The sequence below is a fragment of the Eptatretus burgeri genome, chromosome 8 (assembly GCF_056783735.1).
Source record: "Eptatretus burgeri isolate ZD-2024b chromosome 8, Ebu_testis_v1, whole genome shotgun sequence".
Classification (NCBI taxonomy): Eukaryota; Metazoa; Chordata; class Myxini; order Myxiniformes; family Myxinidae; genus Eptatretus; species Eptatretus burgeri.
Window position 1 is genome coordinate 73,461,194 of NC_140968.1, and position 16,028 is coordinate 73,477,221.

The 16,028-nt window shown below is 42.3% G+C and overlaps 1 protein-coding gene across 2 annotated transcripts in view; it reads left to right on the forward strand.

The window, feature by feature from the left end:
• Nucleotides 1–3,935, forward strand: part of LOC147022040 (heparan sulfate glucosamine 3-O-sulfotransferase 6-like) — a 19,452-nt gene extending 15,517 nt beyond the window's left edge. For both annotated transcript variants that reach the window (XM_085892593.1, XM_085892594.1), the window contains exon 2: nucleotides 1,418–3,935. In XM_085892593.1, the coding sequence (XP_085748719.1) occupies nucleotides 1,418–2,036 (619 nt within the window). In that variant the 3' untranslated portion in view covers nucleotides 2,037–3,935. The remainder of the gene's footprint in view (nucleotides 1–1,417) is intronic.
• The last annotated feature ends 12,093 nt before the right edge of the window (nucleotides 3,936–16,028 follow it).

Genomic DNA, 16,028 nt, shown 5'->3' on the forward strand with positions numbered 1-16,028 from the left:
TTATCCGAGGACCATTTGATTAGATTTTGGGAGCGATCGGGTCAAAGGTCAAGGTCAAGGTCATGAAAAGGTCAAAATCGTCTTTGTACCATAGCGCGGTCAGTTTGTATCCAATTTGCATGCAACTAATGCCAAAATGTTCAGAATTCAATGCCCCATCTTGTGATATGTGACATGACACAATGACGTAATAACCCTTATTCGCGGTTGGGAGTCAAAGGTCGGGGGGGGGGGGGTCACGACATTGCAAAATGTGCGGTTTTAGTCATAACACTGTCAATTGTTATCCGATTTGCATGAAACCAACACCAAAATGTTGACTGTTCTGTTCCCCACACTCTAATACCAATTACAAAATTAAGAGTACCAAGGTCAAGGTTGAGGTCATGAAAATGTTAAAATCGTCATTTTGCCATAGTGCGGTCGATTTCTATCCAATTTGCATGCAACCAATGCCAAAATGTTGTGAATTCAATGCCCAATCTTGTGATATACGATATAACACGATGACGTCATTACCTTTGTTAGCGGTTTGGGTCAAAGGTCAGGGGGGTCAACAACCTTTATTATCATAACGCGGTCAATTCTTATACAATTTACATGTAAGTAGATTCAAAATGTTTAGAATTCAATTCCCTATCCTGTGATGTGTAATATTTGACAGTAACTTTATTGGTGACTTTAAAGCATTGGGGGTTGGGGGGGGTGTCACTGAACTTATTTCTTTTAATGTGACCAGTTGTCATCAGATTGACTTGACACCGACACCCAAAAAGGTCAGGGAGTTCATGCAGAAATTGTACAATGTACGTGAATCAGTGTCAAACAGCAGGAAATTTAATGTTTTTAAGCCATCATAACACATATGAGATAACAGATGTGGTATGGGATTAAATACCCTCACAATCAACGTTTTCTGGGGGGGGGGGCAAAATGTAGCGTTGGCGAAGGTATGCGCTCTACTGAGTGCCCGTTCTAGTTTGTGTTAGTTTTATACAGATCATTTGGTCTTGCTGAAGAAGATATCAAGTTTGAAATGACTTTCCCTGGTTATTGATTATTTAAACCTGTAACAGTTCATCTTACTGTCATACACTGTACTTTTGAAAGATGTTTCCTGGGACTGGCCTATGTATATCTCCTCATTAGACATGTTTCTCTTATTTTTACCTTCATCATTGATATTCTTTCGATACTAAAAAAAAGTTGTGATAACTATACATACAGAGTAAGGATTTTTTTCCATCAGTTTCTGCCACCACTAAAAGTTGAAACCTTTCTTATGGGTAATCTCAATCGATCGATATCTTTAGAATTCAATGTTTGTCTCCTCACTCCCAAATCCCCATCATTAAAACTCTTCTCACCACACCTTCGTTTTTATTTCATGCCCCTTACCCCACACATCTGTACCCAGGAGCCTCATGCCAAAGTCGCTACCAGGACAACTCACCATGGAGAAGACTCCAAGCTACTTCGTGACACGCGAAGCTCCAGGTCGCATCTGGGCAATGGCTGGGACGCGCACTAAACTACTTGTGGTCGTTCGTGACCCAGTCACACGAGCAGTGTCCGATTATGCACAGACTCTGGCCAAGCGACCATGTGGAACACCGCCATTTGAAGCGCTCGCCTTTCGGAATGGGAGCGGCGCCGTGCAGATAGGCTGGAGTGCCGTACGCATTGGCTTGTATGCACGACATCTCGAGCGCTGGCTGCGACTCTTTCCACGTCACCGTCTTCTTTTTGTGAGCGGTGAGCGCCTCATCGCTGATCCTGCCGCCGAGCTAGCCCGAGCCCAAACTTTTCTGGGCATACCACAGCTCGTTACAACCCAACACTTCTATTTTGATTCAGCAAAGGGTTTTCCATGCCTGCGCCGTGGTGCTGGGGGGAGACCACACTGCCTAGGTAAGAGTAAAGGACGGCCTCACCCCCGTGTTCCACCTGAAGCACTGCAGCGTCTGCGGGAGTTTTATAGGCCATTCAACCTGAAGTTTTACCAAATGGCTGGGCATGACTTTGGCTGGGACTAGTAACTTATTCTTCTCTTTGTCCTTTCCTCGATCCAAGCTACATGCCTCTGTGCCTTTCTGATGACGGATTAACTTGATCAAGCTGAGAAATAAAACAAATTGGAAATGTAAAAGCGAATTCCATTATCTGCACAAAAATTATAATTCCTAGCTCATCACTCCTGTGCTTTTCCTTCTAATAGCAATGCAGGAAAAAAAAAACAGAAAATAGAATTTATTGAACAGATGGTGTTGGGATTGAACCTGCCTGTTTGTGGTCCGAGCAACCTCCGATCACACATGAGACTACATATTGTAGTCGGGCCAGCCTTTACATGGTCTGACCAAGCCCCAGTACAAAAGACAAGCCAGATGTCTGCTGAATTACCTTAACCTGAGAATCCACACACATTATTCCTATGGTCTCATCGCACCTTGTCGGTTAATTACAGTCACAGAACTCTTTCTTCCAAAGTACTTCAACAATGCCACTGCTTCTTTCTGCAACCCATTATGTGAAGCAGAACCTTTCAATGCGGAAAACCTCTGCAGTGTCATCGCCGCAATTATGCTGAGGTCCCTTTGCAGCATTGCCTGTTCCACACAGATCAGGACAGTGCTCTGGATTGGCATCCTTATGGTGCTTTTGATGCCAGGCTTGATGAACACAGGCCTGTTCTTGGTCTTCAACCCTCTGAGGATTTAAACTCAATTGAAATTTTGCGAGCAATGTTGAATATATATGTACAAAATGGTGTGCTGTGATCAAAGAAGCGATGACTAATGACTAGTCTTTGAGTACAGCGATATAAACTGACGAGAGAGCCAAAGTTGATTTTGAGTAGATGTGAATTTTTCTTGAGTAAGTCGCAAGCCATCCACCAGACCTTCGAGTCGAGTATTTTAGGTATTGTAGTCACTGCTTTCGTCTCATCACCCAAGCATTTCTTGCTAATCGGAATCTGTTGCGGCACATGTCGATTCCACGTGCTGATCACAGAAATCTGTGAATGCCAAATTACCGAAGATTACAAGCGTGAAATGTTCTTACTCAAAATGTTTTCCTTGTTAGTGGCGAAAATAATGTTTGGGTCAGCAAGAAGCACAGCTTGGTGTGCAGCAGGTGTTAGGATATTACAAAGGAATCTGACTTGGTATTGAATATATATATATATATATATATATATATATATATATATATATATATTGTGGCGATTCACTTTGATATTCTAACTTTATAAATAATTTAAATTATTTTTTTATTGTTTCTGATTGGTTTTATTTCCTCATGGTTAAGTCAGTGACGTCATATTTATGAGTGTTCCACACCATGACCACAACCATGTCGGAATCCATTCTTGGCAACCCCAGCAACGGCATGTTATGGTGAATGGTTCACATTGATCAGAATGGCCATTGCCCGATTTGGAGTTCTGGTAATGTATTGATGTCACTAACCACGGTAGATTTTATACATGGCATTCATTTCACAATTCCTTCGCACTGTAAGGCACAGCTTGCATCAAGATTGGTATTTAATTCCAGCTTCAGAGCCATGTTTCATGCATGATCAGATTCGAGGCCACAGGATTGGAGGAAGGCATCCGGTGTTGTTAAATCCATTCATTGTTTGCTACTTATGTGTTGAGTCATCGTTTTAGGAGGTGAATCATTTATGAAAACAAAGTGATCAACATACAAAACCAGGAAGATATCTTTTCACATTTTCAAAAGGCCGAAACATTGTCTCCAAGTTATAATTGTCCCATTGCAGTTTTTTTTTTTTTTGCTGCTTCTCGCTTCCTACGCTTTCATTGAATGCGTCCGTTATGTGCAAAGCCATGTTCAATGAACTACCGAGTGGTTAAATGTACAGTTTGTGAAGTATATTTTCAATAAAGTTATGCATTTTTAATCAACCTTCACAAGCGTTGTGGATAAAGAGCCCACTCTGTTCAAAGCAGGCACCCCGTTTCCAAGGGTGCTTCGAGAGTATGTTTTCATTACAACCAGAAGTTGACATCAGCGCATTGGCAAAGGATGGTACGACACTGATAATTTAATTCCACCCCTCTTTATTTGCCCCCATGCCTTTATCATTTCAATATAATTCCCAATATCAACGATATAACATTCCAGCTTCATATTACATTGTGTCGTCAAACAGCATCACCTTTAAGCTTGAGTATGACATTATTACAGTGTGTGTGTGTGTGTGTGTGTGTGTGTGTGTGTGTGTGTGTGTGTGTGTGTGTGTGTGTGTGTGTGTGTGTGTGTGTGTGTGTGTGTGTGTGTGTGTGTGTGTGTAATTCTGTTTAGAAAATGTATCTGTGATGCAGTAAGATGCTAGCAGGATGGCTTAGAGGTCAACACACTTGCCTCTGAACTGTCTAGCCTGGGTTTGAATCCTGACCCAGCTGTAAACTTTCATGCTGGTGTTTCGCAGGGTGATTCATCAGTGTGTGGTTTGTCCCTTGGATGGATGTTAAACTGGGTGTCCTGTCTGCCAGAATTAGTAGGTGGATGTTAAAAATCTCATGGTGTCTTTCGTGAAGGAGGTGAGCTATTGCCAGCACCATGGCCAAATTCCAAATTCCTGCCCTGACTCCCTGAGTTGGTGGCGATCCAATCAAGATTTTACCCGAGTAACTGCTTTGGCAACACCAATGCTCTGCATTGGGCAATATGTGTGATGATGATCATGATGATCATGATGATCTTCATTTGTGTGTAGCACAAGGCTGTGGGGTAGCATTTTTATCTGAGGGTGTGACTGTGCCGCTGATGCAATGCCCTCTGCTAGTTTGGGTAGGAATTTGACCATGGTGCCGGCGATAGCTCACCTACTATTCGCATAGGACACCTTTGGATCTTCAACGTTCACCAACGATTGCTGGCATACAGGATGCCCCTTTAACGTCCATCTGAAGGATGGCACTCACATTGATGAATCATCCTGCCTGTGAACTCCCTGATGACAGCTTATAGCTGAGTCAGGATTCAAACCCAGGCGAGACAGCTTAGAGGAAAGTGTGCATACCTCAAGGCCATCCTGTATCATGATGATGATTGATTATGCAGTAAGCCTGCCTATCCCTGAGATACTGAACTTCTAGTAGTATTTGAAAACATAACAATGTAATAGTGCTCAGTTGATCGCACACTCAACCATTGTGGGACAATGACTGACTTAGAATCTGAAAGTCCAAATCCATGGTGTCCTGGCAGCCAAATGTAGGTGAATGACTGCATGGTGAATTGGGAAACCTGGTGAACACCGTTCCTGTGTAATAAATTTCGAAATCAGAACGATATTGCCACGGCGACTTCCCTAAACCAAATTCAATAAATTCTTAAGTCACTGCAATGAGCTCATTGTGTCACTTGTAAATTACGTGTGAAACGCGCAGTGCTCCTTTTTCGATAGACCTTGCAAAATGCATTCAAAACGCTCCATGTACATATTGTGAATCATAACTTCTAAAGCTGAAGTGTCTGTGAGATTTTTTAGTTGAATATGTCCCTTTGTCTTGTAAAATTGAAAACCAGAATATCACACCTTGAGTGGTCGTGGTCTTCATGACTTTCAAAAGCCCCTCTTCAGCTGGAACTCAATTGCAGTCAACAGTCATTGAATAGCATCAGTAAAAGAGTAGAGTATTAAAACATCTTTTTTTTAATGGAAATTGAAAGCGCAGCTACCTACATGTTTGATACGCAGGCTGATATTGAATGTGGAGGGTGTGCATTGCATACTGTCAACATGTGGAGGTGTGAAAAAGAATGCTCAAAGGAAAAGCATTTTAAAAAACCAACTTGAGCGCACAGAGGCATGTTTTGGAGGATGGTAGGGGATGGGGAGAGGATGTTTGCAGATATAGGAAAGTGAAGATAAAAAAAAAATCAGAGGGAAATTGTTCAATGACCCACCAAACGATCTTCTCGCTCTGCTGAGCTGCCAGCAGGAGGGATGGAGAATCATGGCGGAAGTGCTTAATAGGGACGCTTGGCAGTGTTAGCATGATCTGTGTCTTCTATCTCTCAGAGGAGCGCCTCTGCTCTCTCTCTCTCTCTCTCTCTGAAAGTACAATCCAAGGTTTTTCTCCGTTTTGCCATCAATGAGTTTCCATGCACTCGATTGTTGTCTCCATTTAACTTGCTCTTTCTATATTTCCTTCTTCCTCCTGTCATCCTATTGTTGAGTATTCTGGAAATCACGTAGAGGACCAGCATGAGTGTATATGAAAAGGATGAGATTTATTCCAACAAATCTTCCAACATTGCAGTTCATAGTTAGCACACCTGGTACAATTTACAGGTGTAACTGGAGCACAAAATAATCTTTGCAGTCTTCCTAAACCTCAGTATAGATTCCATCTTGCTAACTCTGTGGAGAGGCATCCAGAATGCTAAAAGGAAAGTCTCACCCAGGAAGCCCCACCGATTGGGTAACCCTGTAAAGCAATTATTCCTTTTGCTACAAGCTCAATTAATCGCAATGAGCAGAGTCTCACCGGTGTATACTCAGTGCCAGATTTACCTTCTCTGCTGTCCTCAGCTAATTTTCAAAACCACCCCACCCATATCCACACTCTACCTTACTAACTACAAACTTGATCACATCTCGACTTTTGGGTGCTGATGCTGCAGGGGGGTTTTTGTTTTTGTTTTTTTTTTGCATCCCTTTTTGCACTGACATCGGCAGTTGGTTATGTTAGAAAGACAATAATGTGGGCTTTATCCACCATGTCTTGGAAATGCTTTTCTAAGAAGAACAATTTTGTGTGAACACAGGCAATTTTCACAAGTTATGAAATCACAGATATGACCAATTCTTTGCTGCCCATACTTCAGTTGCCGCCATAGGTTGGGGCGTCGTTGGCCTATGCGGAAATCCGGCCCAGGGTATACTGATTACAATCGTTCAGCCAACGAATGATCATTGTTAAATTAGATCTACGTGTGGACTCGAACACTCACTGACGTACGGACGGATTACAATATCGCCTCTCCCTTCGGGAACTGGCGAGGCTGAAAAGCTATCTTTCCAAACTTTGTGACCATTTTTACCCTGTGTATGTGAAATGAAATGCAGAGTTAAGCAATTGGTTCACTTCTGTTTGTCTGTCTGTCTGTCTGTCTGTCTGTCTGTCTGTCTACAGATGTCAATTTAGGATCGAGGAACAACTTGATTTCAATTGAATATTGTATTTTGAACACGAATCGGAAAACAAACCTGCAGTTTAGCAGTATTTTGGCTCTGAATTTGTCCCAATCGTACATAAGCAGAGAGGCGTGAGATTATTATTATTATTATTATTATTATTATTATTATTATTATTATTCTGTCTACCTGTCTGGCAGTCAAACAAAATTGAAAAATCATTCCAAACAGGAAAGTTGTTGTTATTAGCGACGTCATAAAGGACACAAACAGCAGGTACGAAGAACTCATGAAACATGTTAAATGAGGTGGTGTGAAAGGAAACTTCATCACTGATGGTAAACCTCTGAAATAAATTTTCTACGGCCTTCAAAATCTTTATTTTATTTCAAATCAATTATATAGTTGAACACTGAAGAACACAAATCGTCTTTATGGTCCTTTCAAAGGCCTTCCGTTTGGCAGCACTTGGACAAAATATAATGGCATTTAACATCATCTTGACCAATCAACTTTGCCACTCGTACACTCCGCCCATGTCCTTGTTTCTCAAAATAGCATGGGGGAAGGTGTTCTATGAACTCTCTAGTTATATCTATTTTCACTTTGATTTTACGATTAATCCACGGACAAAATACTAATTTTTTTTGTTTTATTTTCACGATATTCTACGCATGTCTTATTTTTATTATTAATTTCTCATCATTCATCCCCCTATGAGAAGTCAGATTGTATGTTGTGGTGGGTAAGCTGTTATTCACCCTCCATATTCTATGGTTTATTGGTTTTGAACCCCAGGAATGGAGTATCTTGTTGGTTTTCGGCTTTGGATTTTAACATTACCAGAGCTCTAAACCACCACTTGCCCAAGTATATTTGTTGACATTTGTCTTTTCTGGCCTTCCATGCTTCACCATTTTTCAATTCGCCTGTTTCTAACTTTCTTTTCTTTCGCTACCACTGCTTCTTTCAACCATTGCCAGTCTGGCCCCTTGTGCTTGGATGATTCACAGCGTCATACAGTTTTAACAGGTTATTTTATAAGTTTCATATCACCTTTTGTGCCCTGCTGATGAACTCATTAAGGCAGTAACAGCTTTGTGCAGGGCTGGTGTTAATGTGGATTTGTGAAAATAAATGTAACCATTGCACAATTCCCCTTTTGGGTGGTGTTGCATAATAATGCCCCATTGAGATCTCACCTGCATTTAGCATACAGTTTTCATCCTAGTTGCTCTCAATTGATTGTTTACATGTTCTCTAAGCAGGGCTTTAATGTGTGCCCCCATTATTATTTTACTTTTTAAGGTAACTCTTTCGTTAAACACATTAAGGTACAAACTTACAATCTCCAAAGCATAGACCATCTCCATCTATACTAATAAATGTCATGTGCGTCGGTCCGTTCGTCCGTCTGTCTCCTCGATAACTCCAAAACCATGAAACGTAGCGGCCCCAAATTTGCATGCATACTTGGTGAACTCCAAGGTGGTGCATGAATGAAAATTGGGTGTTTCGGTTGATTTAAACACCCCTTTTGAATATAATTAACGGCCTTATTTAATTATCGTTTGTTAAGGCTCATCCTTGGTGGTCACCTTGCTGTCCCTCGGTCGGGTCTTAATTCGCCATGTTTTTTTGGGGCCTGCTAGACGATGCCTTGACTTGGAACAGGCTGCTACGGTTTCTTAATGATAATTTTGTTTTTCATTTTCCTCACTCAAATCATCGAATGCCTGATCATTGTGTTTACAAATTGCTGGGTACAGTGCAATGCTTATAAATGCCAAGACATGCCATCATTCATGGCTTTATTTCATTTCCACACATGCTATAACATCAAGAATCTCTTGATCCGAGCCGAATTTCAAAATGTAAACTTCATTATTGACTTCAGAAGTAGTTCCAACTGCTCAAAAAAAAGTGTCCATTTGTCCAATTTGGACATTGCCTGACATTCCGAGCATCTCCAGATGCATGGTGTTTATATGACCGATAGGCGATAGCTAATTGCTTGCCAAGCCAGCCGTTCCTTATCAACCATTTTCTTGGAGTCCTTACTTGAGTGCTTAAGCCATTTGACCAAGCTTCGATAGCCATACTGCAATGCGGTTCATCTCCGGAGGTGGGAAGGCAAAATGAATTGGATGATTACAATGAGTGAAAAATGTTTTCAGTTGTTCAAACAACGAATCACCACATCACGGCAGGATAGTCATGAGGTACGCACACTCACTCTCAGCTCTCCAGCCTGGGTTTGAATACCCAGCTATAAACTATCAGCACGATGCTTTACAGGCAGGGTTATTCATCAATGTGTGCACCGTCTCTCAGAGGAACGTTAAACTGGATGTCACATCTGCCGGAATCGCACCCCCTCTCCTCCCCCTCCTCACTCTCTCCCCCATCCTCTCTCCCCCCTCCTCTCTCCCCCCTCCTCTCTCCCCCCTCCTCTCTCCCCCCTCCTCTCTCCCTCTCACCCATATCCCTCCCTCTCTGATCCCTCTCCCTCTCACCCCTCTCCCACTACTCTCTCTCTCTCTGATCCCTCTCTCTCTGACCTCTCTCTCTGTTCTCTCTCTCTCTGACCTCTCTCTCTGCACCCTCTCTCTCTGACCTCTCTCTCTGACCTCTCTCTCTCTCTCTGACCTCTCTCTCTCTCTCTCTGACCTCTCTCTCTCTCTGACCTCTCTCTCTCTGACCTCTCTCTCTCTCTCTCTCTCTCTCTGACCTCTCTCTCTCTCTGACCTCTCTCTCTCTCTGACCTCTCTCTCTTACCTCTCTCTCTCTCTCTCTCTGACCTCTTTCTCTCTCTGACCCCTCTCTCTCTCTCTGACCCCTCTCTCTCTCTGACCCCTCTCTCTGACCTCTCTCTCTCTCTGACCCCTCTCTCTGACCTCTCTCTCTGACTCCCCCCCTTTCTCTCTCTCATTCTCTCATTCTCTCTCCAACCCCACCCCTCTCCCTCTCTCAATTCCACAGCGCCCTCTCCCCGTGACTCCCTCCCCCTCTGCCAAAGACTGACGGTTTAGTTTTGAATTTAAAACTGCTTCCCGATAGTACAACATGTATGAATCTGATTCAGAGTAAGCCGACAGCCTTCCGGTGGTGCAAAGGACACTGCATGTGCGAGCACACATGCATGCAGGCAGGCCTTTGCCAGGTAGATAGCATGGGTTTTAAATGTTCTGGTCTCATTTTATATGGAACCCTCCCCTCCCCTCATGCTGCCTTCTATTCTCTGCCCCTCACACTGCCTTCCCTTTCTCTCACGTCGCCTTCCCTTCCCTTCATGCTGCCTTCCCTCCCCTCCCTCCCAGGCTCATCTCCTCCCAAACCCATTCCCCTCTGCACTCCCCATGGACATCTTTGGCCAGTCTTTGCGTGCGGTACTAACGTGCTGTTTTAACATACCCAATTTCGTTCAAACCTGTGATACCCTCCCCCTTATCCACAAGTCCCACGAACAAATGCAAGTCGACAACCCCTCCCCTCTCACTTACCTCCTCCCAAACCCCTCCACCTTCACACTTCCCCCTTCTCTTTTTTTCCCCCATCTTTCTCCCTTCTCCCCCTTCCTAGTTCCCATCTTCCTCACCCCTCCTCGTTCCCCCCTCATTTCCCCCCTCCCTCCTCTCTCTTCATCCCCTCTGTACTTTCTCCTTCCCCTCTCCCCTTTCTCTACCCCCTACCCTCTTCCCTGTTCCCCCTTCCTCCTCCCTCTCTCCCTCCCATCCATCCTCTCTCCTTTCCCTCCTCTCCCTTTCTCCCCCACCTATTCATATTCTCGTCAGTGAAGCAATGGGTTCTATTTGCTGGTTAAAAATGGAGAAGGGGGTACAGTGATTGAGAAATATATTTAAGGAAAGGAAGAGAAGATGACGTATAAAATCGGGGAGAGGATGGGAGAATTGGGAAAAGGGGGTGTAAAATGGAAGGTTTGGCTTAAGTGAGCCGAGGGACGGTGGGGAGAGAGAAAGGTATTGAGCACGTAGAGGAGGAGAGTCAAAAATTCTGCCAACTCACACGAGTAAAATTTAAATGGCTGCCAAACAGCAGATGGGAGCTCAAGCACAAGTTCATCGCAGGCTTAATCTATTCCCATCATACTCCTTATGGGTCCAACAGATGTGGCGTACTTGCCTTGAGCTGTCTATTCTGGGTTCGATTCCGAACCTGACTATCTGTTGAATTGGTGCATCACAGACACCATAGCACATTCTATCGCAAAATGGGCCGTCAACTCGGATGGAGATTGTTAGCCTGGTGTCCCATCTGTAAACATTAGTCGGTGGATGTTAAAGATACCACAGTGTCTCTTGTGAGCAGTAGGTGGCTTGCTGTCACACTGAGATCAAATTACAATCTCCTGCCCAAATCGCCTTCAGTCCACCATCAGGTATGGCTAAAATATAGCTCGTGAAATATGGGGACCAAAAACTTTCTCCAGCCAATCCCACTGAGAGGTGGGCATAATTGTGATGGTTAAAGTATTTGTAGGAATTGTAGGTGGTAGTCGTGTCGTGGGAATAGTTCCTTTGCATACAGGGCATTGATTCTGATGTTTTCACTCCTGTCTGTTTGGTTGTGTCTGTGAGCAGGATATCTCAGAGTTGCGGACGGATTTGGACGAAACTTGGTGGACAGGTTGGGTGTATGACAAGTAAGAATTTGTTCGATATTGGTGAAGATCCGAATCTCGATCCAGATATGAGAATTTTTTTTTTTAATTACCTCTGCCACCGAAGGTGAAGGAGGTTATGATGTCATCCCTCTCTGTTTGTTTGTTACTTGCAAAATCGAATATTTTTCAAGTATATTGGTCAATCGATTTTGTTATTCTGTTTGGTAGTCGATCCAGTGGAAATTTTTTTTTTTTTTAATTGTTGAAATTTGTTCTCCCCTTATTATCAGTTTTTCCGTCGATATGTTTGTCTGTCTGTCTGTCTGTCTGTTCAGTCCAGTGCTCCGTTAATACAATGGTGATTTCGATGAAACTTGGTTGGTGGGTTCATACCATGACCTAGTTGTGTGCAAATGAGAACCGTTGCTATGGACCCATCCGTTGCCTTGCAACGGGACTTTGAATTTTTTTGAATTTTTTTGATTTCGATGAAACTTGGTTGGTAGGTTCATACCATGACCTAGTTGTGTGCAAATGAGAACCGTTGCTATGGACCCATCCGTTGCCAAGCAATGGGACTTTGAAATTTTTGAAAAATCATAAAAAAATAATTTTTTCGAAAACCAAAAATCGGACCACGAGCGACTGTGGGCAGTACATTCAGCCATATTGTCAAAAATTTCCAGCCGGATCCTATGAAAACTGTCGGAGAAGATAGACTTTGAATGAACCCTGGTCGAAAACAATAAAAAAACGAAGTTCGTTATATCTCAGAGATTATGAGTCAGATATACATGAAACTGGTTTAATAGGTTCAGGATATGCCCTAGTTATGTGAGAAAGAACCGTTGCTATGGAACCCTCCGTTGCCTAGCAACGGCCGAAAAACCTCTAAATGTGGGGGTATTTTAACGAAAAAACAATTTGCAGCATTAACCCTTGAAGCTAGAACCATGAATTTTCTTGTGCTTAATCCTCAGGTCATTCCCCATCGAACGGGTCCATCGCGCCAGGTTCTATTGGGTAGTCGACTACCCATGTCCACCTACCGGCTTGTCTGTCTGTCTGTTTGTCACCTACAGGTCACAATTTAAAACCGATCTTCACGAAACTTCACCGCAGGGTAGAGTTTGTCATAAGGAAGAAGCCTCTTATTGTTGAGGTTGAAAGGTCAAAAGATCAAAATAGGCCAAATGTCAACAACTCAGAAGGTATTTCAAAAATCCTCAATTTTCATCCGATTGACTTGAAATTTGAAGAGGATTTATATTTCAGGTCACTGAATTCAACCAACCAATTATTTTTGAGGTCAACATTGACCAAAAGATCAACATAGGCCCAAGGTCAACAACTAAGGTTTTCTAAAATTCTAAATTTCTAAAATTGACAATTTTCAACCCATTGACTTGAAATTTGAAAAGTATTTGCATATCCGGTCACTGAATTCAACTACCAATTATGTTTGAGGTCAACATAGGCCAAATTTCTAAAATTATCAATTTTCATCCGATTCACTTCAAATTTGAAGAGTTGCAGATATAGTCATTGATTCAACCATCATTTATTTTAGAGATCAAATTTGTTTTATGGATTTTGCAAGTATCATGCTCTGCACGACACCTTCTTCTTGTTTGTCTGTCTGTTAATTGCCTGCAGGTCACAATTCAAAACTGATCGTCATGAAAATTTACAAAGTTGTAGAGGTAGTCTCAACTGAGAAGCCTATGGATTTTGAGGTCAAAGATCAAAGTTTATCTTGAGGTCAAATTTCTAAAATCATCATTTTTCATCCAATTGACTTGAAATTTGAACAAGATTCGCATAGTGCATCAGTGAATTAGGAAACCAACTATTTTTGAGATCAAAAGGTCAAAGGTCAACTCAAGGTCAAACTTATAAAATCAATTTCAATCTGAAAAATAATCAACTTTAATCCGATTGACCTGAACTTTGATTAAGATTGTCAATATTAATCTCAATGAAATGGACAACTTGATGTATTCCTGGCAACCTTTGGTTTTTTTTTTTTGGTCGATTTTGGTGAAGATCCGAATCTGGATCCATATCCGATAATTTGAAAAGTGATTCTTCACCATTGAGAGATAGGGCCAAACACGATATAGTCCTGTATAGCATGATATTTCAAAAATGTATTGTGCCCGATATGTTCTCGTGGATCAGGCATTACGTGGCCGAGGTATGCGCTCTGCCGAGTTCCCTTGTCGTTTTTAAAGTGTTTCTTCACAATTGACAGAATATATATATTGAAGATTACTGTTTTGATGTGACATGCGAACAACCTCAGAAGATGAATTTGTTTATCATATAGTGATGTTTATAGGATACAGTAGGAGCTGCTCTAGAATAGGAACAACCACGCTCGACATAACAAGCACTGTTACCTGGTGTCAAGTGTCCAAGAAGTTCAGACCACTTAATACCTCCAGTTTAGGCAAGAATTGGTAATTTGTTCAGGATTCTGCCGATAACTTTCCCACTCTCCACGTGTCTCCACGAAAGACAGTCAGATCTTAACATCCACCAACAGTACAGTAGTTGCAGGTATGTGTTCCAGCGGCCTTTCTGATAGACGGAGCACACAATGATGCATCATCCTGCATGTGAAACACAAGTGACAGTTTAAAGCTGGGTCGAGATTCAAACCCATGCTAGACAGCGCAATGGCAATGGCACATACTGTACCTTTAAGCTATCCTTATATAATCCTTTGGAAAAATCCCACAAAGGAACCCCTTGATTGGGCAGGCAGCCACCGAGATACCACATAAAGACTTCATTGTGACTGCATCATATTGGGGAAATACAAGGTCAATCATACAGTTGGTGACACTTACACGGGGTATTATCACCTTGGGCCACCACCAAAGTAGGCCTGTGCATTGATCACTTAGATTTTTCCAAGTTCGCATCAATAAGAGTCCTGAACAGCACTGTTTCTTCCTTAATAAACACATCTGAATAATCTCTGAGCAATTCCATTAACACAAAATACATTTAAACACAAGCAATTTGAACTTCTTACAATTTCCGCAGCATATTGAACTTCATTTGCTTCTTCATAAATTAGGTTATTAAAAGGACCAGTGGCCTAATTGTTCAACCATTTCGTCTACATCATGGAATGGTGCTAAAGCTCTCTGTAATAGATCTCAATGATTGCTTCTGGGAGGTTTTTAATAATAGTTTGTAAATCCATGAAAGATTTGAAGACAACATGGAGAAGATTGACAGAAGATCTCTTTTTATGGAGGAGGTAGAATTTCCAAAGACCCTCACTAACTGATTTGAAATCCAAGTCCCTTCTTGTGCTTCACCAGACTGGCAGTTGTTACACAGTGAGCTCCTGATAAAAACCAAAACTGACAACCAAACAATGAGCTTGTTGTTGATAGAGTTGTACTGTCTCACACCAGAAGGAAGATGATTGAGGAAGAACAAACAAACAGGAAAGGAATGAGGAGTCGTCTATCATGTCATTCACGGTTCATACTGCTCAGGCTCGTATATTCCACAAATTCCCTCTGTAGCATTGGGGATGGTTAGAATTCTGGAAAAGTGAAAACTGCAGGTTGTGGTGTCAGATATCTCTCGTCTTGGTTTGTGTTTAGGAAGAGAGAGCTGATTAACAAAAGTAAACTCTTGGTATAATAAGAAGTCATTTTTTTGAACATTGATCAAAGACTCATGGAAGAATTTAAACGGGTATCTCATCCAGGAGAGAGGCAATAGGAGACCTCCATGTTCTTTTTACTTGCATAAGCGGAGTACCAGCCCAAAGGCCATCTTGTACTTACCAAGCATGCAAACCATTCTTCTGATGCATACCTTTATTTGGGCGGTGTATAGGCAACCAAAATTTTAATAAGCTAAACCTGGTTCCATGCATGAAGCAAAAACATACCTACTCCTTGTAATTCAAAACGCCTTACAGCACTGGAAAACGTGGAGACGGGAATACGGGACTGTAAATGGTGGGGACTTGCAATGCCCTCCTCCACCTGGAGGTGGCGCTACACAATACACATTTACATCGAGAATCCCCCCCTCCCCCTTTACCTTCTCAGACCACTGGCAAATATAAAACACCCCCACACACTATTTTCACTCATGCTGATCCGATGGAGCGAGTCTAGACGTAATCGGCCCAGAAGTGCAGGAGTAGCGCGACAAACAAACAATCACACACCCACAAACACCGGTCTAT